The sequence below is a fragment of the Leopardus geoffroyi genome, chromosome B4 (genome assembly GCF_018350155.1).
Source record: "Leopardus geoffroyi isolate Oge1 chromosome B4, O.geoffroyi_Oge1_pat1.0, whole genome shotgun sequence".
Lineage (NCBI taxonomy): Eukaryota > Metazoa > Chordata > Mammalia > Carnivora > Felidae > Leopardus > Leopardus geoffroyi.
The window spans coordinates 81,520,272-81,546,328 of record NC_059341.1 but is presented as its reverse complement, the minus strand read 5'-3'; the positions used below and the strand labels follow the sequence as shown (position 1 = coordinate 81,546,328).

The 26,057-nt window shown below is 42.7% G+C and overlaps 1 protein-coding gene across 1 annotated transcript; it reads left to right on the top strand.

Moving 5' to 3' along the window:
• Positions 1 to 1,121: 1,121 nt before the first annotated feature.
• TESPA1 (thymocyte expressed, positive selection associated 1) lies at positions 1,122 to 26,057 on the top strand. Its single transcript, XM_045463563.1, has 9 exons — positions 1,122 to 1,294; positions 12,302 to 12,518; positions 13,461 to 13,503; positions 19,300 to 19,349; positions 19,995 to 20,048; positions 20,817 to 20,853; positions 21,128 to 21,226; positions 22,751 to 22,959; positions 24,896 to 26,057. Exons 2-9 carry the CDS (start codon positions 12,356 to 12,358, stop codon positions 25,846 to 25,848), a joined length of 1,608 nt encoding a protein of 535 aa, XP_045319519.1. The 5' UTR covers positions 1,122 to 1,294; positions 12,302 to 12,355; the 3' UTR covers positions 25,849 to 26,057.

Sequence of the window (26,057 nt, the reverse complement as noted above, 5' to 3'; positions counted from 1 at the left end):
TTTTATTTCAGCTTCTTCCCACCACACTATAGCTATACTGTGGGTAGCCAGAGAGTTGTCCTCTTCGCAATTGGAAATGGAGTTTAGGAACACGGTAAAAAGAGATGAATCTGTGGTGACAGCCATAAAATTTGAAAGAAGAGAATGGGGAAATGAAAGAAAGAAGAGAATGGGGAAATGAAAGAAAAAAAAGAACAGATATGTGAAAATCAGTCACACTTAGTACATTCAAGATATGCCTCGTACAAGGGTATTGTGATAAATATTTGTAAATAAATGCTACAAGGAAGGAAACAGTTGGGTAAGAGGGATGGGAGATGGCTGGAACGGTAGACATCAAGCGAAGAGAGAGGAAGCAGTCTTGGCAGATGTTGGAGAAGTGGAGCGAGGGCTGGTCCACAATGCTGAATGCTAGTCCAGGGTGGCAGCGATTGGGGATGGAGGCAAACTTCTCAGAGTTTAAGAAAGCTTCTTGGAACTGAAAGCCAATGAACTGGAGACATCTCTAGGATGTGACAGAGTTTTAAAACTTCACCTTTAAAAATTCCTTGGGAAAGCAATCATTTCTTTATAAAAAAAAAAAGTAAGAAAGAAAAGAAAGAAAAACTTTAAAGGGATTTGAACATAAAAGCAAAAGGCTAAGAAGCCAACCCCAAAAGAAGTTGCCTACGATGGCATGCAGTATTTGAAAACTAGCTTCTAGAGAATTTACCAGAGTGTGAAAGAGTTATGCAAACCGATCGATTTTGGCTTAGAGCGGTCTCAAGTGTGTTATAGGGCTGTGAGCATTTGCTCTGAGATACGTATGAGCGAACTTTCAGACACTCCTCCTCCTGGGGACAGCAAGCTTTATCACAGTCATGAGATTCCAGTTACGTGGTAGGAAGACTCCCATGCACATGTTATTAAATAGGCTGTGCCTTTCCCTTAACAGGAAAAGATCTCTTGTTTTGGAAAGAGCAAGGCAGCACTCAGACAGGAAGGGCTCCTTAGTGGTGAGCTCAGTGACTTCAGATCTTTTGTTCTTCAGTCTCCAGAGCTAGAGCAAAGGATGTGGCTGGGGTAGGAGGCGGGGACTGTGTGTGTGTGTGTGTGTGTGTGTGTGTGTGTGTTTTCTCATTTCCGCTTCCCCTTTCTGAGCTGGCAACAGCAATTTCATGAGGACAGAGAGAAAGGTACAACATGCAATATGATACTTTGTCACTGTCCTCACTCAGGTCCCCATACCTGGGAAGGGCTTGGCCAGGCTTTGACAACCGCTTCGCCTCACATGCTGCTCTCTACCATCAGACAGGTGAGTATAATTTCCACCTCAATTTTAAGATGATACTGATTTGGGATGGTGCTGGGAGATAGGAAGCAGGTAGGAGAGAAATCACGTTGCCAAGAAAAGGGAAAAGTCAGGAGCAAATTTCCCACATTCTCGACTTCAACCTTAAAAAATTCATCACTACCTCGCGGAACAAAACAGTCCCTTTTTTTTTTTTTTTTTTTTTCCTTCCTCCTATTCCCAGAAAGGTACTCTGTGTCGGGTCACAAAACATGGGTTCTTCTGATGGCCTGAAGTAATATTTAAGAATTTTTTTACCTTTCTCACCTGGGAAGTCCCTCTCTGTGTCTTGCTGTACTCCCTTGTGCTGTAATTCCAATCTGATCCTAACTTTGAAAGGTTCTCAAGGAGAAGAGTTTCTCAACTTCCCTGTAGGTTCCATTCCAGCTCCCATAACAGTGAACAAGTGGGAATCTCTAGCTGAAATCAATGTTGCTTTTGCAGATGTGACTACTTTCCTCAGAAGCTGCAGAAGAAAGCTGGTGAAGAGATAAACTGTAGCAAGATATACGGGGATTAGATACGAGGGAGAATTCACACCATCGGACAATGCCAGGCCAATTCAATGGGAAGGTTCTAGAAAGATAACCACCTGTGAGGGTTGTTTTCCAGACTGTCCATCTCAGAGATGGATCTGTGGATATGTTGACCACTTAATGACTTACCTCATCTGGGATGGGGGGGTCTGTGCTCCATGACTTACCTCATCTGGGATGGGGGGTGGTCTGTGATCCTCCAGCACCCTTCGTCTTATAGGCAGCCAGGCTGAGCATGTCACACCCTACATGAGTTTGGGGGAAGGTAGAGGAGTGGAAAGATCCTTGCACTGGGGTTTTCCCAGGCCCCCGCTGTGCTCCTGCACTTTCCAGTGGGTGGAGAAGAGGTGGGTCCCCAACACAGAACAAGGACAAGAGAAAAGAGCCCCACAGAAATGGTTTGATAAGATCATGAGGATTTATGAGTACTGGTGACTCTGTCTATCACAAATGACTGCCTGTCTAGGCAAGGGGACTTTTGAGACAGTAATGTGGGAGGCCGAGGATAGGAGGTTGGAGGTTGGAGGTTGGAGGCTTTCAACTTGTGTGTCCAATCTTACAGACTTAAGGGTTGTTAGGCTTGAGTGATTGGAGCCAAAGATCTGGCATGATTATCCTGTAACAGGATGCATTATTAGGAGGAAGGTAGGCCAGGTTTATTCTCTCTCTCTCTCTCTCTCTCTCTACTAGAATACTATTGGAGTTAACAATCAGAAAGTGTAACAAGAGGGATAGAAAGAGATCTAACAAATGATTTCTTATTCATGGACACCCCAGGGAGTTTAAAGCCATCTTAATAACCTTTCATCAGAATTCCCTGGCCCCTGAAAGGAATTTCATCAGAATTCCCAAGGCCCCAGATGGAGCCTTGGGATTAAACATTACATAGTGGCCACAGGAATCAGAACAGTCATTTTTAGCTCAGGGTTTATGACTCGCATTCTAATGGAGAATGGAGAGGAGGTTTGGTCTCAGCTTAGATCATGACTCGTGGGCCCACTCTAGGCTACAGTAAGGAGAAAAGATCAGACATTTATTGCCACTTGATAATTGACAACTGTTTTCCACCTGCAGGGCAAAATCGAAGTGGGTATTCTGGTACCCACTGTACTTTGTGCCTTGCCCACACCCAAGCCTAACACAGAATTGCTTAAACACAGATTTTGAGAAGAGAGGATGTAGATATGTGAAAAATAAGAGGGGAGAATAAAAATGTGCCCATGAGGGAAAGAGCTGCATTACCATGGAAACAGGGATGAAGAATTAAAGACGTGCCAAGAAAGCTGCTCGCCCTCACTTCTGTCTCTAGACTGAGCTATCTACACACCAGGACAGATGAACAGATGTTTCTTAGTCCTGCTAGCTTTAGAGCCCATCCAGGTGAAAAAAAAATTAGGATCTCCCAACACTGAGAGCACCGAATGACTCTTTTCCAAACGTATAACTTTAATGTTTCCTGTGATACTTGACAAGCCTTCCATGGAACTCATTCACACTGTGGAAGTGGACGTAGGGAAGAAAGGGAAGGAGAGAGAAAGTGGTCTCTGGTGGTCTTCTTTCAGTATTTATTCAGCTGAAATTATTTGGGGGAGAAAGGTGGTGGAAGAGGAGGGTAAAATAGTTATATTGATTAATTGGAATTTTTCTTGGAATTGTCAAACATCCCCCCCTTTCCCTGAAATAGATTGAACTGCTGCTTTAGACCACAGACGTCTCCGAATGCTCAAAGGCTATACTCAGGGTAATGTTTGCTCTGAAGATCTTCCCAACTACGGTGGTATGGAAGAGAACTAGAAATCAGGAATGTATTTCCTATCTGTGAAGGAATGTGAGAGCATAGGGCAAGTTGGGGGCGTGTTGAATGGGGTGCAGTCAACCTGGTTTGAGGTGGAGATTGTCCTATCTACAAACAGAGAAATGGCTGTCCTGGGATTTCCCACAGGCCTTTGCAATGGGGGTGATATGTGTGTATCTTGGCTGTAAATGCGAATGAGATGCAGAAGGTCTTGTGGGCCTCATCATGGAAACTCTGTTTCCTCCTTCTCTCTTCCCACGCTTGTTTTCACTCTTAGTCCCAGTTTATAGGCCCTGGTTGGGTGTAGGCACGATACAGACAGAAGAGAAGAGAGGTCTGTCTGATACATGTCCCTGGGAGGAGCCCCAGAGTGGAAACCAGAGTGGCATGAGGAAGGCTGTGTGACGTAAAGGAAAAAGCGTACACTTGGGGCTCCGAACTTGGGAACTTTGAGTCCCACTTATAACCATCATATTTTATGTGAGTTCAGATAAGCCTCTCTCTCTCTGTCTCTCTCCCTGTCTCATTGTCTCCTTCCATCTCCCTATCTTTCTCCCTCTCTCCCTCCCTCCCCACTCCTCTTTTTCAAAATGACTGACTGGGATTAAATGGTCTCTCTGGTCCCTTTGGTCATTAAGTAAGAAGGAAGGACCTACCTAGTGTTTATGTTTCATCTCTGCTTAACAGCAACACCCCTCTTTCACCATATGGATTTTACACACACTACTGTATCATGTTGCTCACTCTTTCTTCCTTCTTATTCCTGGAAATGTCCCAACTTTAGTGAATGGTTTAGACTGAGGGAAGATTAATAATGATAACTGCTATCCTTTATGAAGCACCTCCCTTATACATCAGGGACTTAACATACATCACCTGATATTAGCTCCCTAGAGCTCAACTAGTTGTATGTTACCTGTTTTACTTACGAAGAAATTTAGGTTTAGAGGGGACAGGTAAGTTACCATTTACATATGCAGTAGGGAGATAGAACTGTGATTCCCAACAAGGTTTATTCTGATTCCAAGGCTCTTGCTCTTTCTACAGTTTTCCTTCTCAAAAGTTGGCCATCCTTACTGGGTCCCTTAAAAATACCCCCTGAGATACCTGCAAACAGCTGATATTTAACAGGTACAAAATGTTAGATCCATAATGAGTGTTAAAATATTTCAATAGTTCCGGGGCGCCTGGATGGCTCAGTTGGTTGAGTGTTCCACTTCGGCTCAGGTCATGATTTCACAGCTGGTGAGTTCCAGCCCTGCATCAAGCTTGCTGGTATCAGCACAGAGCCCACTTCAGATATTCTGTCCCCTTCTCTCTCTGCCCCTTCCCCACTTGTGCTCTCTCTCAAAACAAAATTAAAAAAAAAAAAAATTTAAATAGGGGCACCTGGGTGGCTCAGTTGGTTGAGTGTCTGACTTCAGCTCAGGTCATGATCTCCTTGCTCGTGGGTTTGAGCCCCGTGTCGGACTCCGTGCTGACAGCTCAGAGCCTAGAGCCTACTTCGGATTTTGTGTCTCCCCCTCTCTCTCTGCCCCTCCCGTGCTCGTGCTCTGTCTCTCTCTGTCTGTCAATAATGAATAAATGGGAAAATTTTTTTAATATTTAAATAGTTCCATACCAAGTTATGATAAATATCAATTGCTTCAAGCCACTGAGCGCCCATAACCAACCCAACTATCCCACAAGTTTCTCCAGACTGGCTCTGATTGGCCTGTGATGCTCTATAACCATCGTTAAATGTTCTGAGTGGCACAACAATCTGAAAGTAATGTGCAATTCTAGGCAGCCTTTTTCCCCTCAACTAGAACCTAGTTGGACCCTTGTTGCTGAAACACTCTGTAAGCCTGACAAAAGCAAAACTGCATCATATTCTAGTTGGAGTTCAGAAGGAAAACTATGCTAATAACCAAATGAAGCAACACTTCCTTCACGAAGACTGTCACAAAGCCAAGGATAAATTTATTTTGGTTTACACTGTCTCTTCTATACCGGGCTATAAAGTAGAGAGTTTATATAGCATGTGAAATGGATAATTTACAAAAATAGTTTCTCCTATCTTTTATCCCAAATTACATGTACCACTGATACTTGGGTGGTGATATTAGGTTATTTTCCTGTTCTGTAATTAATGGAAAGACCACACAACTAGAGTCAGACCAACCTGAGTTTAAATCTCAGCATTACAAGATCCTAAATATATGACCCTGGGTAAGTCACATATCTCCCTGAGTTTCACATAACAGTAATTAGCTCAAAGGTGATTGTCTTGATTAAGTGATAGTGTTTACAGGAAGATCTTATGGATAAATATAAGGTACTCTACACATCCCAGTTATTATTAGCACCTATCACTTTGACTTACCCATGTAGCGAATCTGACTACATCCCTTAGAAAAACATACTTGAGGTATATGATGTTCTCAGTGTAGTAATAATGACAGAACTACAAAGGTTTTCTCCTGATACTAAACTCTCTGCTTCTGCTGATGATTTTCATTAGAAGATATTCATTTCAAAGCTCTTATTTCCCGAATCTTCGTTTGTCTAATTTCCATCCTATCAGCTGAAATTTCTACTTTTAACTATAACATCCTCAGAACAAAGAGAATTCCCTCCTACTCTATTTGTTGTAGTCAGATTCCAGAACATTGGACAGGTTGTGGAGAAATATTTGGGGAGTGAACCTTTAGAGAATTGGAGAAAAGAGGAAAGGGCAAAGGGCTGGAAATGAGAGCAGAAGGGCGAAATAAGGCTTTTAAGGGGTAATTCAGGTAAATAGCAACAGAAGTAGTGTGGAATTTTTTGGGTTGAGGGGGCGGGCAGTTCGTAGGAACATCAGGGAAAAGTACCAGCAAGCTAGGACTTCCTTCCTCACAGAAGTTAGATTAAGTACAATTTTGTAATATAAACCAGCATCAAGAAAGATAACAATCAGATTCCAAAAGGAACCTCTGACCAAGGAATGGAAACTTAGAATGGAACACTCTGGAAAAATAGTTTTTTAAATATAGAAGAATTTGGTAATTCAAGTGTTACAAAATTTTGGTCAAACCCATGTGACCCCTACGTTCCGTCAACAAAGGATCAGCATGACTATACCCCAAGCCTCTTTCCTCTTCTCTACAAGGTATAAAAAATATATATACATTAGGATTTGGGACCTTGTGGAAAGTCAGGAGCACCTGTCCCATAACACCTACCAAACGAGGGTAGTTTCTCAGCGCCAGTCTGATTCTCACGTCGCTGCAGGTACATCATTTGCTGAGCTCTTCCTGTTGCAAAGGTATGATGCTGTGTCTGAGTTGGGGCTTGGGGGAGGGTTGATGAGGAGTGACACATAACGACCGATGGGTGACCATGTACCTCTTGCTGGGCGTGGTAGAGGCGCATGTGGCAGTTGCTAGAGGCAGGTAAGAGAAGCAATGACTTGAATCAGCCTTCAAAGTGTAGGCAGAATTTGTCTGGATAGAATATGCTGTGGATGACACAGCATAAGCCAAAGAAAAAGAAGTGGAAAAGTTGAAAAAAGGGCAGTAACACCTGATGGGATCACGCTCATTTGGGTTCCTTCTCAGCCTCCCTCATTCAAAGAGTCAAGACTCACCGCTTTCCTGGGTCAATGAAAGTTGGAAGTGTAGGAACCTCATAAGCCAGGGCCACCTTAAAAAGGAATCTGCCAAGTGGGAAGTAACACCAGGGGCCGCTGGGCCATTTCCTAATGCCTACGGGGAAAATGATACAAAGGCATTTGCTTTTACAGATAGTAGCCATACAGGTATTTGAAACCCAACTCAAATAAATTCGTATACATTGATCTCGAAGGTAAATGTACACAACATCGAATCCCACGAATTCATTTTCAAGAGGATGAAACTGCTCCCCAAGGAAAGAATGTAATTGGCTTGCCAGAAGTCAATGGATCGGACAAAAAGTTTGAAAGAATGTCCACGTCTCCCGATTCCTCTCAGTCAGCACTCCTTACACTGCACCACACTCTGTGGCACATGTGGGTGTATGTGTTTGTGTAACTTGTCTGAAGGAAATAGCTCCACACCCTTCCCTCTTTTACATGAGGTCCCAAGGCCTTCAAAGGTGCCATTTCGACCTCTGCGTGCACCCATCCATCCTTCAATTCTTTCTAACACTTGTCACTGCTGATGTGCTTCTCTGATATCATGTGCCACTTCCTCCAGATTCCCACAAAGAATACTCAGTTTCCTACCTCTCAGCAGCACAGCTTCCTCCCTGCAACCGCTAACCAGACAGTTCTATCCCTCCCTCCCTCATAACATCGCTGAGCTTCTCGCTCCCACGTAACACCCGTGAACAGGTCTCTGTGGCAGAGATTGGGAAAATTGCTCAATTCTCTGAGCCCGTGACCAGTTTGCCAAGGTTGAGATTAGCTTAGATACGGCTCGCATCCTTTCTTTCAGACTTGAAATCGTGTCGCTTCCCCAGGTGAAGAAACTATTCCATTCTCGCACAAATTGTTCCAAAAATGGCTGTCATTCTCAGTGGGTGGTAGAGACCTTAACTTGTCTAGCCTTTCTGTTGCCGTAATCACAATGGTCATTTATTTTATAAGCCCTTCTTTGGAACACTAATTCATTGCAGATTCTGTTTCCATGGGCTTTCTCCCGTAGGTATTTACACTGACTAAAACCTTTGTGCATAGGACAGAAGAGCAAATAGGAATAGTTAAGAAGGGGTGCCTGGCTGGCTCAGTCGGAAGAGCATGGGACCCTTAATCTCATGGTCAGGAGTTCGAGACCCACATTAGGTGTAGAGATTACTAAAAATAATAATAATAATAAAACAGAAAGGAATAGTTAAGAAATTACAACTTCTTTTCATAATTATTGGAGCTCCTAGAACAGAAACAAGTCTTAGACTCTCAAATTCATCTCTTTTCTCCCAACTTGAAGATGGAAACATTGTTACATGCTTAGTAGCACACAGTTATAAGTTCACTGTTAACCCTTTGGAAGCTGATCTCCCTACCTAGGTCTCTTAGGTTATGATGAATCTGTAAAGCAATGGGCTCCTTTGGGGAATAGTCACCTACTGAACATTCATTCGTTTAGAGAATAAGTATTTCCTAAGCAACTACAACGAATTCCTCTCGGTTTTATGCATTAGGGAGACAGCAGTGAACAACCCAGACAAAATCTCTGTCCTTGTGGAGTTTATATTCCAGTCAGAAGAGCAAACAATAAATAGGATTAACAAATAAAATATCAACTATGTTAGTGATAAGGACTAAGAAGAAAAAATGGGCAGGGAAGGAAATCCGTGAAGGTGACTATTGTAGGCTATAGAAGCCGGGTCTGACTTCATGAAGAAGGTTGCTTAAAAGTGGGTTTTGCAAGTGAAGTATGTCAAAGGCTGAGGAAGAGAAAGATGGAGAGGGGAAAGAACATGAGAAAAGTGTAGGGTTTAAAAGGAGATAAGCATTTTCAGGAGGCAAAGAGGAACTGAGCCTATATGCGTGTAATATATTTTCCAAGATGTGGAGGAATGTAGGATAGAATTCCTATCGCAGAAGATGTTGAAACCCAAGTAGAGGCATCTATCTACCATCTCCATTGGTGAGATTCGGACGCTCTGCTGGCCTTATAGGGGTTTAACTGTAAAATGACACGTCACAAATTTATGGTGTGAGAAGCATCAAATTTGAGAGCATAATGTCCCAGTTGAGCAACTGAGAACAGAGAAATGGACTGAAATTTCCAAGGTCATACCACTAGCAAGTGGCAGAGTAAAGTGTGGGAGTCATATATTCTTTCTTGCCTTCTTTCCTTCCCTCCTTTTTCTCCTCCCTCCCTCTTTCCTCTCCCCCCTCCTTCTTCTCCTTCCCTCCCTCCCTCTTTCCCTCTTCCCTTCCCTCTTTCCTTCCTTCCCTCCTTCCTTTCTTTCTTCCTTTCTTCACTTCTTCCTCCCCTCCTTTTTTCCTGCCCTGCTGCCTTCCTTTTAAATCCCCCTCATCGCCAAAAAAAACCTCTCCTTTGTGAGCTGAAGAATTCTTGTGTTTAAGATGAGGTCCATTTACTCTGGGAATTAAAGACAGTAGGGAAATCAGCCTTTGATGTTTTCTTCTTTGGACCAACTAACACCAACCTATTCAATATTTTGAAGGTGAAGATCTTGGCAAATAAACCCCAGTCAAAGCTTTTTAGACTCTTTTCCTCAGTTCTTCCTAGTGGTAATTTCATCCTCCTTTTTATCACCTCACAGCATCTCTGTCTAAAGGACAAGTTTTTTTCTGCACCGCCTCTTTGTGGCTTCTCTGCGTCACAAGCTTAATTTATTCATTTAATTTGCCTTAAAAGGCACAAACAGTGGATGAAGAGCCGGGTGCTCTGGGTTAACAACTTCTCAAAGTGCCGGCTGCTGTCTCTCCTTGGAGGATATTTTTGCTGTTGGGCTGGACACGAAGTGAAAGAATTTAGCTCAGACAACAGTAACTATGTATTCTTTGTCTCTGGATATGTTTTGTCTGTAGCAAGCAGAGGCATCCAAAACAATTTCATTGCCCTAGGAAGGCATCTTATGTTCCGGATGTTCTTCTCAAAAATAGCTGTTTTAGGGCTTAAATTATTGAATACCTCCCTAATGATCTTGTTTTTAAGTCCTGGAAGAATAAGAAGTCTAAGGAAACTGGCATTCTTCTTATTCTTTTTCTGTTGTTTTCCTTTGCTCCAACAATTAAAAAAAATTTTTTTAATGTGTATTTATTTTTTGAAAGAGAGAGAGACAGGCGGAGAATGAGCAGGGAAGGGACAGAGAGAGACAGGGAGACGCAGAATCCCAAGCAGGCTCCAGGCTCTGAGCTGTCAGCACAGAGACTGATGTGGGGCTGGAACTCACGGACTATGAGGTCATGACCTGAGCCAAAGTTGGACACTCAATGGACTGAACCACCCAGGCACCCCTCCCTTGCTCTAACAATTAAAAGCACAGCGATGAAGATGAAGCTGTTGATGGCAGCTCTGGAGAGTAGACGGATGAGACCCCGAAGAGCTCTGGTCCCACTTCCACTTGTTCACTGTACGGGCTGAGTGAGAGTAGCAGGAGGGACAAGGCAGGACAGAGTATAAGCCAGTGAATGTACCTCTAGGTACATCCGCCTCAAGGCTTTGTAAGCTCTATTTGGACAGCTGAGTGATTTTTTCCCCTCCTTCTTCCTCTTTGAATAAGTGGTTAGTGCCATCAGAATGCATCTTTGGGAGGAACACAAGAGAGGTTGAGTGGGCAGTGTTCAATGAAATATAAATGCATTGGGGCATCTGGATGGCTCAGTCGGTTGAGCCTCTGATGCGATTTTGGCTCAGGTCATGGTCTCAACAGTTGTGGGGCTGAGCCCCACGTCAGCGTGGAGCCTGCTTAGTGTTCTCTTTCCCTCTCCCTCCCCCCACCCCCGCCTCTCTAAAATAAAAACTAAAAACAAAGAAAAAAGAAAAAAATATATAAATGCATTGAGGAACCAAGGCGTTAACTCATAGCTATGGAGAAACCCAGGTTGACAAATCAGAAAGTAATGATCCTGGAGGTTGTGACTGCTAATTGTATAAGGCCACATCTCCTTGTTGTTTGTATTATGGGAATTCTTTTCCAAGAGAAATCTTATGCGGATCCCTAATACATAAAACAGCAAACGAAACAAAACAAACAACAAACTCAGAATGACTGTAGTTGGAGTGACATCTTGGATGTGGCACCTTAGAAAAAGTTGTTTAACCTTTCAGACCTGGAAATTCTTCATGCATCTCTATGAAGATCAAATAAAGTGAATTGTATACATTGCAAATGTAAAGATATTCTAATTTTTTTAACATTTATCTATTTTTGAGAGACAGAGACAGAGTGCAAGTGGGGGAGGGGCAGAGAAAGGAGGAGACACAGAACGTGAAGCAAGCTCCAGGCTCTGAGCTGTCAGCACAGAGCCCGACGCAGGGCTTGAACTCACAAACCGTGAGATCATGACTTGAGCCAAAGTCAGATGCCCAACCGACTGAGCCACCCAGGCACCCCTAAAGATATTCTAATTTTAATGGAAGCTTCTGAGAGGCAACATCATTAAGGATTAGAGAAAGTTTTGTTTTGTTTTGTTTTGTTTTGTTTTGTTTTGTTTTTGTTTTGTTTTACACAGAGAGCACGCACTCCAGCAGGGGAGAGGGGCAGAGAGAGAGAGAGAGAGAGAGAGAGAGAGAGAGAGAATCTTAACCAAGCTCCTCACTCAGCACAGATCCCACAACCCTGGGATTATGACGTGAGCCAAAATTAAGAGTCAGACACTCAACTGACTGAGCCACCTACATGCCCCCAAAAGTTGTTTTTTAATATAGTATGTCAACTTTCATGAGAAGTAGCAGTTCTTTTAAGTTAGAAGAACTTTCTCAATGTCCTTTACATCATAAGATGTTCGAAATTGCCAGATTTGCTGATTTGAAAGACTTGCCCTGGTATATTTCAGAACATTTTTTTTTTCTTTTGGAAGACAGAAGAAGGGCTGGACATCTCCTCCCTCTTCCTGGATGGGCACAGAGGTCATGCTCCTTGATGCAGAGCTGGGGAGTTGTGGGGCAACCCTGGGGTGGCTTCTGAACGGACGATGAGGGGGCTATCACTGTGTTTCAGCTCTCAGAAGAACAGCATTACGTGGCGGGAGGCCCTGAAGTCTGAGCCAGGGCCATGGAGGGCTCTGTGCTGAGCCCCACGTCCTGGGAGAAGCGGCGGGCCTGGCTCCGGCAGAGCCGCCACTGGCAGACCCAGGTCTTGGAAGAGGAGGCCGGGGCTGTCCTGCAAGATGTCTCAGATCCTGAGCCTTCCAGCCTGGATGACGTTTTCCAGGAAGGTAAGAGGCAGTTAGACCACAAAGAGACCTCCACATCGCCTGGTGCTGGGGAAAATGTGCCCACGGGCACAGGTCTGCAGAGCGTGGGCAGTGGTTTCCTGGGTGAGGCTAGGCCTTCAGGGAGGCTCATTTTGATGGGTTTAATGAGTTTAAAGGAAGAAGAGTGAAACGATACAAGATATAGATTGTGGGAGAGAGAGAGAGATAGGCATAAGATGAGGAACAAGAAAGCACATTGTTGCATCATCCCGGGCTATAAGGGCCTGAGGTCAGGGTTCTCTTGAATGCTTTGGGGCATTTTTATTTTGTCTGTGCAACAAGGTTACACTCAAGTGGATGCTGGGACTCTGACTTCAACTCCGCTGCTAGGGAGCTGTGTGACCTTTGGCTAGTCACTTACCTCTCAAAGGCGTGTTTGTCTGATTGAAGTGGTCATACCTCAAGTCGTGGTAGTACGTTTTCTATGTGCCTCTCACAGCTTCTTAGAGGTTCAAATGAGACTGTAGACCTAAGAGTTAAAAAAAACAAAACAAAAAACTTTTATATAAATAAATCCATCCTTGCTTATTTGGCAGAAAACAAAAGTGTAAGCACAAAATTCTGATTTTTTTGTTGTCTTTTCTTTTTATTATTATTATTTTTTAAATTTTGTTAGAGAAGAATGCACCCTGTTCCCAAACCTTGAGGAAAAGGGAGCCGTGGGCCTGCCATCCTGGGCATTTTCCATAATCCAGGCAGAAGGGGGCGGGAAGCAGAGAGAGAAGAAACACCCACTATTTTTATACATGGGAGAATTCTCTCATCTCTTACAGAAAAGCTTTGTGGGGGGAAAGGGGTCATGGTACGGCTTACATAAGGACAAACTTGCAGAACGGGCTGAGTTGCAGGGAGGAAGCCGGCCTCCTTTAGCTCTCACGGCGATCTGCTCTCTGCTATTTCCAGGGAATCCAATCAGTAAGATTGAAGACTGGCTACAGGACTGCGGGTAAGTGCCAGACGGGCGGTGGCAGTGAGTGGGGTGGATGGCTAAATCTGCGAACAGGCCCTGACTCTTGGGAGCTCAGAGACAGGGAACTGGGTTTGACTGGGCTTCATGGTTAGATGTGAGGTGGAAATGGCGGGGGTGGGGGTGTGGATTGCAAGGGTTTGGGGCGAATGTGGGGAGTGGGCCGTGAATGAAGCACAGCTCTGGGCTGAGACTAAGTTAGGAGCGGAGGCCTGGAAATCCAGACTGGTTGCGGTCTAGAGTCCAGAATGATGGACATCTGCAGTTATGGGCACTGTCCGGGCTTTTCCGATCCCTTCTCCATTGCTTCTTCTTCAGACTGAAGTCTGACACTATAACAAAACAGGAGTTAGAAACCCAGTTGTCCTTTTTTTTTTTTTTTCTTAACTTATTTAAAATCAAGTTAGTTCGCATGCAGTGCAGTATTGGTTTCTGGAGTAGAACCCAGTGATTCATCACTTACATATCACACCCAGTATTCATCTCAACAAATGCCCTCCTTAATGCCCATCACCCATGTAGCCCATACCCCCACCCACCAGCCCTCCAGCAACCCTCAGTTTGTTCGCTGTATTTAAGAGTCTCATATGGTTTGACTCCCTCTCTTTTTATCTTATTTTTCCTTCCCTTCCCCTAGGTTCATCTGTTTTGTTTCCTAAATTCCACATAGGAGTGAAATCGTATGATATTTCTCAGAAACCTCATTGTTCTTATCATCATAGGAATTCATCACTGTGTTAATTTCTACTACAGAACGCAGGAAGATAGGCTGTGGGTTTACCCCAGTCATTGAAACCAGAACTGGAGAAGGTACTTCAGGGCAAAAGGCAGTATCTCTCTCCTCAGAAACAGTAAAATACGAGACCCCACACCTCATCAGTACCTAACCCTAACCCTAACCCTAACCCTAAGCCTATTATTAAGTAGGCTCAGTCTACCCAGAGGGAAAGCTTCTATGCCCTACTTAATCCTGATCCTCTGTGTGATGATGCTGAGAATGCAGCTCCTTAGTTCCCCTTCAGGAATGTTTCAAACTTTATATGGCCTTCAATCTATAAAGTCTGGGGACCTGTTAACATATCAATAAACCCATCCTTGCTTATTTGGTAGGAAATGAATCATCTAAGGTTATTTATTTCAATTCTGCCCCAGAAGGTAATGCCAGGAGGGATTTATTTTGTGGTTTTGTGGTTTACAAAACATATTGTCCTTCTTGTCCTAATCTGGTTCACAATTCGTTGACTTCAAAGTCAGTAAAGGGTCCTCAAAGTTCAGAAAGTTGAAGGGGTGGTGGTAGTAGGAATGCTGGCACTTTTTGGTGCATCACAACTGTCCTAGGATTTAGAACGCCTCACCTGGTACCTACTGGAGAACCAGTCAGCTCCTGGTCTTTCTATCATGAACTATTCTTGAGTCAATTTAAATTCATCAGTAATTGTTGACAGCATATTTGCTGATAATGTCTGATTGTCTAAATGTCCTCAGAGGGGGCCAAGTAGTTTAAAATATGCTCCTTGACTCAAAACATACTACCTTCCAGCTGAAAAGAATAAATTCACAGAAACACAAGATTGTAAACTCCAGAAATTACGTTTCCCCCCCCCCATATTTTACAAAAATAAACCCTAAACAAAACATGGGCTGAAAAAATAGTCTGGTGAATAAAAAGGCTCCAGGATTTGAGCCAAAAGTTGTGCTATCTGTGGAACCACCTGTAAGAAAACAATCAACACTCCTTCTATTTCAGACTCCTTGCCTAGAAAATAGAGACCTAGAATAATAAAGTTTCAACGTTTATTGTGAGATTTAAATGATATAGTATATGCACAAATGCATTATGCTCTGTAATAATACGTGAGCGGTGAGGTTTATAAAGGAGGGGCTTTGTGCTACTTGAAAATTTCACAAAATAGACCTGCCTATATACTTAGCATCTGTCTGTCTAAATCTCTTTATTTCTCAGAAAAGTATGTGCAGAAGGGATACATGCCAACTCGAGGATAGTGGCCACCTCTGGGAAGGAATGGGAGTAAAATGAGGCTGTAGTTATATTTTTAATATTATATTTTTATTTTTATTAAGAGAGTTCAGGAACAAATATGACAGAATGCTTACAGGTGTGAAAGTAGGGGGGCAAGTGCAAGGGTATCTGTCATTTTTCTTTACCTTTTGATGTGTTGAAAAAATTTTAATAGTGAAACTTTAAAAAGCCCACAGGAAAGTCTCCTAATACACATTTGTCAGGGTGCCTGGGTGACTTAGTCAGTTAAGCATTCAACTCTTGATTTCGATTCAGCTCATGATCTCACGGTTTATGAGTTCAAGCCCCACACTGGGCTCTGTGCCAAGAGTGCAGAGCCTGCTTGGGGTTCTCTCTCTCTCCTCTCTCTTCCTCTCTCTCTCTCTCTCTCTCTCCCTCAATATAAATAAATAAACTTAAAAAAAAACTACATTTGTCTCTGAAGGGGGAATTATTAGGTTTATAAAATATTTCCAATTATGTCTATTTTTGAATCCTCCCTAATACAAATGTAATACTTTTTAGTTATATGAGATAATTAGAAAAATTAAAGGTTGATGATGATTGACGGTAGCAAGAGAACACTTGATTTTGGTAATAGACATTGAAGAAGATAGGGAAAATGCATTCCAGATATGACTTTCTGAGTCACCACGGTGTTCAGTTCTTAGGCTGCCAAGACCACAGACGAGACAAGATGAACGAAGAGCCCACATTCACCGGATACCTGTCCACTCTGTTGACAGGTGCTTGGACGCACTTCTCAAATTTTATTTCAAGGCTCTATGGTTTCCATTTTCTTTCCAGTGCCAAATAAACATTCTCCGATAGCAACACGGTTTTGTTTTCGGACAGGCTCTCCAAGAAAACCTGCCAGCTTCTGGGTAATTTAGTGTCAGTGTCTCTCAGTGTATTGAATCCAGTGGCAGACCATTCTGCTGCAGGTCTAGATCATGTATATCTTCACAAACTATGCCTCTCCTTTTTCTTTCTCCTCTTAAAGCTCCCAGGGGGGTTTCTAGGATATGAGTGTGTTGCTTGTGCATCATGAGAGGTAGGGTTGGGAGCCCAGAAATCATCTGTGTGGACTTGAGCTTAAATCTCACAGGCAAGATCTGTGGAAATTGCTGGAAGAAGCTAAAAAGAGTCACATCCTTCTTTTCGCAATCGATCCTCCCTCCTACTTTTGCTTAGGAACTCGCTATACAAGACAAGCAGTACCTTGGCTCTCCTATTTCAGACTTGAGATGATGCAAAGGGATCTTTCGGTGGAAGACAGAGAGGAGCAGCTACGGATCTAGTCCCTAGTCATGGGTTTTATATCCTAAGCATTAAGACATGAAAGGCCTGGTACTTGGGTGATGGCCATGAAGTTTTCAGTCATCTTCAGGTCAATCAGTAGATCCAGACTCACGTCCATACTTCTGTAGTAGATTCCACCTACACACAGCCTACTGTCCCAAAGCTCATTCTGGGCTGGTCCTCATATAGAGAATATGAACACGCCTGCCAGGGCACAACCAGAGAAGAGACATGTAGGCTGAACACCCAACAAAACCTCGTATTTAGTGAATAGCACTGAGTTTTGCTTGGACACCCCAGAAATTTTACCTGCGGTATTTTTTTAAAGTAAATTTTATTGAAGTATAGCATACATATCAATTGAATTTTTCTTTTTAATATAACTGTAGTACAGCTCAACAGGTCTACGTTTCAGTTACACTAGATGAGTGAGTCTTAGAGCTCTACACAACATAGTGCCTATATTAACAGTGCGGTATTGTTAACAATGCAGTATTGTGTGCTTCGAAGTTTGTTGAGGGTAGGTCTCCTGTTAAATGTTCATTCTTTTTTGTCGTTGTGAAGCATTAATTTATCATACGATGTGTCCATTTTACAATAGAGATTTGGTGTCTCCCAGTTCTGGAGGGCTTTGATACTTACATTACATGTAGCTACATCACAAGCATTAAATGCAACAGTCAACCTCACTATTCTAATAGTTGACTTTATATGTTGTGGTTCTTTAGTAGTAATAGTAAATATAAATTTATACTGATATTTTTTTTTCAACGTTTATTTATTTTTGGGACAGAGAGAGACAGAGCATGAACGGGGGAGGGGCAGAGAGAGAGGGAGACACAGAATCGGAAACAGGCTCCAGGCTCTGAGCCATCAGCCCAGAGCCTGACGCGAGGCTCGAACCGCGAGATCGTGACCTGGCTGAAGTCGGACACTTAACCGACTGCGCCACCCAGGCGCCCCTATACTGATATTTTTAATAGTGTATATACTAACATATATGTTCATAATATTATATTAAAATCTATTTTTGTGTCATCTGTTAGGAAGAGAAGCACATTTATAGAGTTACCCATTCTTTTTTTTTTTTTTTTTTTAATTTTAATTCAAGTTAGTTAACATATCGTGTGGTGTAGGTTTCAGGAGTAGAATTTAGTGGTTCATCACTTACAAATAATACCCAGTGCTCATCCCAACAAGTCCCTTCCTTAATGCCCACCACCCATTTAGCCCATCCCGCCCCCCACTAGCCTTCCAGCAACCCTCAGTTTGTTCTCTGTATTTAAGAGTCTCTTACGGTTTGACTTTTATCTTATTTTTCCTTCCCTTCCCTTATGTTCATCTGTTTTGTTTCTTAAATTTCACGTATGAGTGAAATCATATGAGAGTTAACCATCCTTAATTAGCTTGTGTATTACATTATTTTATAATGTACCTTGATGTGCAGTTTTTTTTTCATGAAGACGTAAAAATACAGATTTTGGAAAACATGACTGATTTTTCACTATTGAAATGAAGGTGCCAATAAAAGATGTCTATATATGCAGTGATTTATTTTGCAAAACTTAAACACAACTTGATCTGTGGGTGTTCAGTTAGTAAACTCATTACCATTAATGAGTAATTAAACATTTCACTGAGTGATTACATACTGAGGTTAGACTCAAAGCATCATGTGCAACTTCCCGTTTAAAAACTTTCAGGAAAATGAACGCTGTAAAACTCACAACATATTAGTCCTTGGAAGCGGACATATCTAGGTATCCACATCCTCTTATGTAATATCTGAGAACAGAACAGCAGCCGGGAAGCAGGAATGCAATCACCTGTTTCAGACACAGAATTCTTCCTGGTTGGTAAAACTGAGTCGTTTCTCACTAGCAAGTATGCTGATTTCTGTCTGTTCCTCTTGTGGAGATGGTAAATGTTTGATAAGACCATACCTCAAAATGTAAAATCAGAATCTCTAACCAAAACGCAGTTTCTGCTGCTTCCTGAGAGATATGATCATGGCTCAGAGAGAAGGAAGAGGGTGTGGGGAGTCAAGCTGACCTCTTCCTACAAGTCGAAAACTATCAACACTTGTATCTGTCATGTGGAAATTATGGCACCCCTAAGCACTGCTACTATAAATGTATTTCTCTGGTTTTGTTTCTCTGTTTTTTCTTTCCTGTCTTACCTAGCAACTGCAGACTTGTTGCTTTCTGAGCTGACTTTGGACGGAGTGGTCAGTACAATAGCAGCACAATCTAAAATACAGTGCACCCTAGTCCCACTTCCCCTGACTACTTCTACGAATTTGTCAGATAGCCACTCTGTCTTAGCTTTCTTCAACATAAAGGCAGTTACGTACTGCTGGTTCGCATTGGAAAATTATGTGAACTTGTGAGATTTATTTGAGGAAAAGCACCTTGGAAAATGTAGTGACTTCAACCCTCATTTGTGCTCCTCAGGTACTCTGAAGAAGGGTTTTTTGAGGAAACAGGACAGTCAGGCTACAGTGGTGAGTATAGGCTCTCTTCTTTCTTCTATTATTCTTCTATCTGGACAGTGATATGGCTGTGTGTGTGTGTGTGTGTGTGTGTGTGTGTGTGAGAGAGAGAGAGAGAGAGAGAGAGAGAGAGTATATATACATGCACACACATATGCACATATAAGAATGCTGACTGCCTTTTAACTGTCTATAAAACACCTATTAGTAGTCACAAGGCAGTCTACGAGGTCCAAAAGATAGAGTAAGCATTGGCTCAGCTGACAGGCTGACTAGTACTCAAAGATTATCTTCTGTTAGTGGTTGTTCAGCTACCAACCACCGTTACGGGAAAAGAGCTTTATAAGATGTGTGTGTTTCTGTGTGTGAGTGTGAGTACACACCTCCATGTGCTCACTACCTGACAGAGGATCGTGTACATGACTATGTGATATAGGAGACAGGTTAATTACAGGTGATTGTTTCAGTCTTTCTAAATCAAAGTATAAATGTGATTTCTGAAGTAGTGTATGTATAGCTGGGGGGAGTTTTGCAAACATGTGGTGTCTGATGTGATTATGTGTTTATAGATGTTCGTGTATATAAATGTGTGTGTGTGTGTGTGTGTGCGCATGTGTGTGTAAGCCTGTTTTCTGTGACCTTTGCCTTATTCCACAGGGTGCCTCAGCCATGGAACCAGCTTTGAAGATGATTTGACCCTAGGAGCAGAGGGTAAGTGGCACAGCTCTCTGATGTTGGAATCAAAGAAGAGGTTATACATTAGACGCTTAAGAAATGAAAGGGTAGAATGCAAAGGGAGAACTGTGGAAAAAAGAAACCCATTCACTGGGGTCTTATCTGTAGGAAAAAAGCAGTCTCGTTATGACGTAAGGTAAAACTCATAAAGCATCATGTGTCCAGACATACTTCCTCACCAACCTCACACGATGCCTACCAGTCCATCATGAGGGCTTTCATTTGGCTCCTGGGAAGATTACGTATAAAATCACCGTAACGTTGGCTGCCCAGACATCACTGAATCTGTATAGGAAGTGTAAAGCAGACTAAATACTGGGTATAAGAGAGAGATTGGGTATAAGCAAGAAGATGACGGTTTAAATAAAGGAGGGAGGTATTGCAATGTACCGGTGTCTCCCGGGACCTGTAGAGGCTCACACTGTGGGGCAGGAACACTAGCCTACAAGGCTGAATGATGTTACCCTCCTCAGGACAGAGAAACTCTGGCCTAGACACCAGTCATCGTTTTTATAAGTTCAGAGGCTTAGGGCCACTTGTTCTCTGCCATGTCTGCCCCCCTTCCAGGTCTATGTTTGATGATCTTTAGATACTCCCATGAAGAGCAGAGTTCATGGGGTTCAGCAAGCCTGTAGTAGTGGCAGAGAGGAATGGAGGGGGCTGAGTTTTAAGTTCAGAGAGGCAGCATAGGTGACTTTCATTTTCCCTTCTAACTTTCTTTTTGCCTTTTTGTTCCTTGCCCAGCCACACTGCTGGCCGCCCATGGCAAAGTCTTCTCCAGGTAAGTTCTAGGGTCACCCAGACTGAATGATGTCTCTGTCAGGAGCTACTGAACTAGGGTAGGTGTCAGAGTCAAAGAGATCAAACACAAAGAGCTAAAGGGTCACCATAGAGAGTGAGATTTTCCAACCAGGAATGAGGCCCTAGACTGAGTTTGTGCAGTAGACGGTAGAAGGTACACAGCAGGGGGGTAAATATGCCCAGCAGAGCACGTCTTGGAACCAGGATGTAGACTGCTGACAAGAGTCATGTGACATCAGCTCTTATCCCTGCAGGAGTCTCCTGGAGACAGCCCGGCCCTTCCAGCTACTGGATCTTGGCTGCAGTTTGGCTTCCAGCAGCATGACCAGTGGGACCAACAAGACTAGTTCAAGGTAGATACCAGGTTTGGCAGGGTTGTACGAGTGGGGAAGAGGAGAGGCAGAAGAGAATGGAACCAAGAACGCTTGCCCATTTTTTTCTTGGATACCTTACTGGAGATTTTATGCAGTCACATACTTGAGAAGTATGTCCACATTTGCTTCAAGAACAACGGGCAGGGGGCAGTGCAGAGGAATCCATGGCTCAGAGCTGGAATGCTGTGTCAAACAGAGGTGAACTTGTACCCCAGGAGGTGTAGTATGGGTATCACCACAGTTCCTAGACTTATAGCAATTGTTTACGGTAAATGCATTGATTGATTGATTTGTTGATTGAATGAAGCAATTAAATATTGATTCACTCAGGCAATTTTGTATCCCCTTATGCAGATGGGGCAATGACTATGTGAAATTTGAAAAAGTGAAGCAAAGTGCTTGCCCCCAGGAGCTCCAGTCAAGTAGGGTGAACAAAAGACAAACACAAACAACTTTAAGGTGGAAAGTTATGAAAAACAAAGCAGCGTGATAACAAGTGTTTGGAATTTGGTGTCAAGGTTTGAATTTGAGACCCAGTTCTCAGATTTATTAGCCATGTGCCTATCTTTAGTGATTTGTCCTCACTAAGCCTCTACCCTGGCCACATCCCTCTTCAGTTGAGTCAGAATCTCTGGAGACTCAGATATCTGTACTTTTTTACTGAAATATGCTTGACATACAATATGATATTAGTTTCATGTGTGTAACATAGTGATTCAACACTTCTACACATTACACTGTATAAGATAGGATAAGTGTGGTAACCATCTGTCACCATAACAATGTTGTTACAATATCACCGACTATATCCCCTATCCTGTACTTTTCATCCCCATGACTTATTCATGTGGAATGCATAGTTATTGAGCTCTAGTGTCACCAGCTTGGTGGCACACAGCTTTGGTTGTAGAGACATGTTAGTGCCACACTGAGAGAGACAGAGAGAGCTTGATCTTCTGTAATGCAGGGTTTCTGTCCTGAAAAAAATAGTGCAACAAAATCAGGTTTTGAACATTGGTTAATTTTTACCTCAGGGTAAGAATAAAATGAGTTTTGTGTTTCTTACACACTCCGTGCCTCGTTGTCCCACACAACCATCCGGGTAAGTTGAGTAGCAAGCCACAGAGCATTTGGCAAAAGCCAGCGAAATCATAGTATGTGCAGGTGGGCACTGACTGATTAATAACCCATAACCGTAAGATTTCTTTAAATCTATGATGTTTTCAATTTTTTATATCCCTCTTATAGCAAATTTTCATTCATCTGTGATGTTTAAAGTACTATGATAGAGTCTAATTGGATTTTTAAACCAGGGCTGGATTGTAATTCCCATGTTCAGACCAAAAATGTAGGTTCACGGAAGGGAAAGCTTTTCTCAAAGCCAAAATGGAAGCTAGAGAAAGGATCAGGAAGGTATGTAAGTCTTCTGACAATTTTGTTAGATACTCTGGATGACCTTGAAACTCAGAGTTGCCCCTATTTACTGAACCTCCCTCCTTTCAGCATCTCTGAGATTCTGGACAAGGTGCAAGAAGATGCAGAAGACATCCTCTTCAGTCTGGGCTTTGGCCAAGAGGACCACAAGGACAGTTCTCGGATTCCTGCCCGATTTTTCACTACCCCTTCTCAGGCCAAAGGCATTGATTTCCAACTCTTCCTGAAGGCCCAGGTGCGGAGGGTTGAGACGGAGGACCCTTGCCTCATGCTGGCCAGTGAGTGTTACCATAGGCCCGCTCCACTTCGCCGCCATTCACAACAGTGGCTCTAGATGCTACTTCCTCTTGGTCAGTTTCACCGACCCTTTGTTTCTTGTGTCTGTTTCCTTGCTGCTGTTTTCAATGTGGAGAATTTTGATGTATGCATCTCCCCCTTAAAGAAATAGTCTTGAAGACACTTCATATCACTATTACTTTCTTAGGCCTTTTCTCCTTTAGCTGAATCAAATGAGAACAATGTTTTTACCTCTTATCCCCATTTTTATTTCTCAGTTGGAATGATAGAATGTTCCTCATTTATAGCCACTGGATTAAAATCACTTCCCTTTAGGGCAGTTGTTCTCATCAGTTGGAACAATAGAACATGCCTCATTTATAGCCACTGTGTTAAAATCATTTCCCTTTAGGGCAATTGTTCTCAAAGTTAAATATGTTAGATTGTCCAGAGACTTTATAAAACATTCATATTCATAGGCTTTTTTTTTTTTCCACAGAGGGAGAGGCTCAGGAGTATTTATTTTAAACATGCACACAGGATTCTTATGTGTAATCCTTAGACCACATCCAGGGTAACAATTATTTAACTTGTCCTGATTCCATACTAAGGAAAGATATGAGAGGACTTCTCTAGCTGGATGAAGGATAAAAGACTCTATTTGATTCTTTTTTTAATGTTTATTTATTTATTTTGAGAGAGAGAGAGAGAGAGAGAGATACAGCAAGCACAAGCAGGGATGGGGCAGAGAGAGAGAGAGAGAGAGAGAGAGAGAGAGAGAGAGAGAATCCCAAGCAGGCTCTGTTCTGTCAGAAAGGAGCCTGGCATGGAGCTCAGTCTCACAAACCATGAAATCATGACCTGATCCAAAATCAAGAGTCAGACGCTTAACCAGCTGAGCCACCCAGGTGCCCCTCTATTTGACTCTATATGTTAGATTATGTTTCAAATTATATTCTGTGACATCCTCAACATGATTGTGTTTCTGACAGTGTTGTTTCAGAGTCTTTGCATCAGATTCAACTTGAAATAATCTTGGTAAAATTACATTCCTGAGTCCGACCTGTATTTTCACAACCTTAGATGATTCTTATGCACACTGAAATTAGAGGATAACTTATTGAATTTATTTTAAGTGCCAAGTACATAATTACATGTTAAATTCTGGAAGAACAGACTAGAGAAGAGGAACATGATTCTTGCCTTTTGGAAGTTTTACACCGTAATAGACGTATGGTTTATCACAGTGCTTTTCAAACACGGATATGCGCATGAATTACCAAAGGAGATTATTAAAATGCTTGAGATACAGTCTGAGATCCTACATTTATAACGGGTTCCTAAGCAGTGCCCATGCTTCTGGACCAGGGACCACACTTTGTGAAGCAAGGTCTAATAAAATGATATAGTCCATGAGTAGGAGCCCCACATTGGGTGTAGCGTTTACTTTTAAAAAAATGATATAGTCCATCTAAATTTCTGTACCCTAGTCCACTGGCTAATAATTGCCATTCTTCCAATTTGTCACTGTCCAGAAGCCTTCTAGAACCCTAAAGTTTTGTTACTAAGAAAATGATGTTGATTTTGTCCTTTTTTGTCATGTTTGTCATCTAAAGCAAACAGTACTAGAAGCCATTGTTTAGAATATACTGACATCAGAAAGGATATGTTAAATCAGGATGCAGAAAAGCTCCTCATCCCATACAGAATTAATTTTTGGGCTGAAGGAAATCATCTATTCAGGATGGTGAATCAAGAAGTCAAGAAAGTGAAGAAGGGGGATCCTGGGTGTGAGAAATCTAAATGGGAGAAACACTGCTGGGAAATATGGCATCTTCTTTCTGAATTTTGAGCCTTGGGAAGGCTATTGAAGGAAGATATACAAGGGATAATTTACTGATGACCCCCAGATTCACCATCTTTAACCCTTGTGCCCAGGCAGGTTTAAGCAGGTGCAAACACTGGCCGTCACTGCTGATGCCTTCTTCTGTCTCTACTCCTATGTGTCTAAGACACCTATCCAAAAGTTCACACCATCCCACATGTTCTGGAACTGCAACCCTGATGTGCCATCCATCAAGATTCTGGCTCCACAACCTGAACCTCACTCACCCAGAGAGCGCCTCCGGAAAGCCATCTCCAAGATGTGCCTGTATACATGTCCCCGAGATCGGCTATCAGCACCCCATAATATCACCAAAAAGAACAGTTTGGACCAAGTGGTATGGGAAGTGATGGACAGAGTGAGAGGAGATAAACTGGTCTTCCAACAAGACCTTGGGTTTGGGCCAGGCTCAGAGGAAGAAGATCCTGTTCCTCCCACCAGGGACACAAAGCTGCCCACTTCTTCTGGTCCACGTGCTCTTTGCCATAAAGAGGAAACACAGCAGGGGATATCCACAATGCAAACACCATCACAAACTCTGGATTCGAACCCAGAGGCAACCTGTTGCACACATTCTTTGCCCAAAGCAGATCTACAGTGGAGCACAGACCCTGCACAGGTGAAGAGAGAGCTGTGGGGTCTACAGGCCACCAGTAAGGAAGTCCATTTAGCCAAGGATGCAGCTTTCTGGAAAAGAAAGAGCAGAGCAAGAAAGAGCCTGTTTCAGGAGAATCCCATGAGCAGGATGGTTAAGTCATTGGACTTGTCCATCATCCAGCAGAGCCAAGAGCGCCCAGCACTGCACCCATCTCTAACCCAGCAGCTGCAGGACACTTGTGACTTGGAGGACATGAGAGGGTTGGGGGCAGGAGAGAGGCTGGCAGAGAAAGGCTTTGTATTCTTGCCATTGGGTAAAGGGAATCCAGGCTCCCTGTCCTCGCCAGATATCCCAATTCTTGAACTACATTCAGAAACTTTTGGGAGTAGGTTAATGGAGAAGGATTAATAGGTGTGATTTCTTAAGAGCATCCAGGTTTCCAGAACTTTTCTAATTCCTCATCTGATCTGATCTTCACTGAAGTTTCTCATCAAGCACACCTGTCTATCATTTGTGGGATCAGCACAAGAGTATAAATAGAGGTCGATTATACACTAAGCTAAACACTATGAAATAAAGTATGTTCTCTTCTACATCAATAAATATGTAACCATAAA

What these genes read in the sequence shown, in the direction of transcription:
- TESPA1 (XM_045463563.1), top strand. Translation starts at nt 12,356, where the DNA reads ATGGAGGGCTCTGTGCTGAGCCCCACGTCCTGGGAGAAGCGGCGGGCC. An exon ending in AGGACAGTCAGGCTACAGTG is followed by an intron (nt 19,350 to 19,994) that starts GTGAGTATAGGC and finishes CTTATTCCACAG; the next exon opens with GGTGCCTCAGCCATGGAACC. An exon ending in TTTGACCCTAGGAGCAGAGG is followed by an intron (nt 20,049 to 20,816) that starts GTAAGTGGCACA and finishes TTCCTTGCCCAG; the next exon opens with CCACACTGCTGGCCGCCCAT.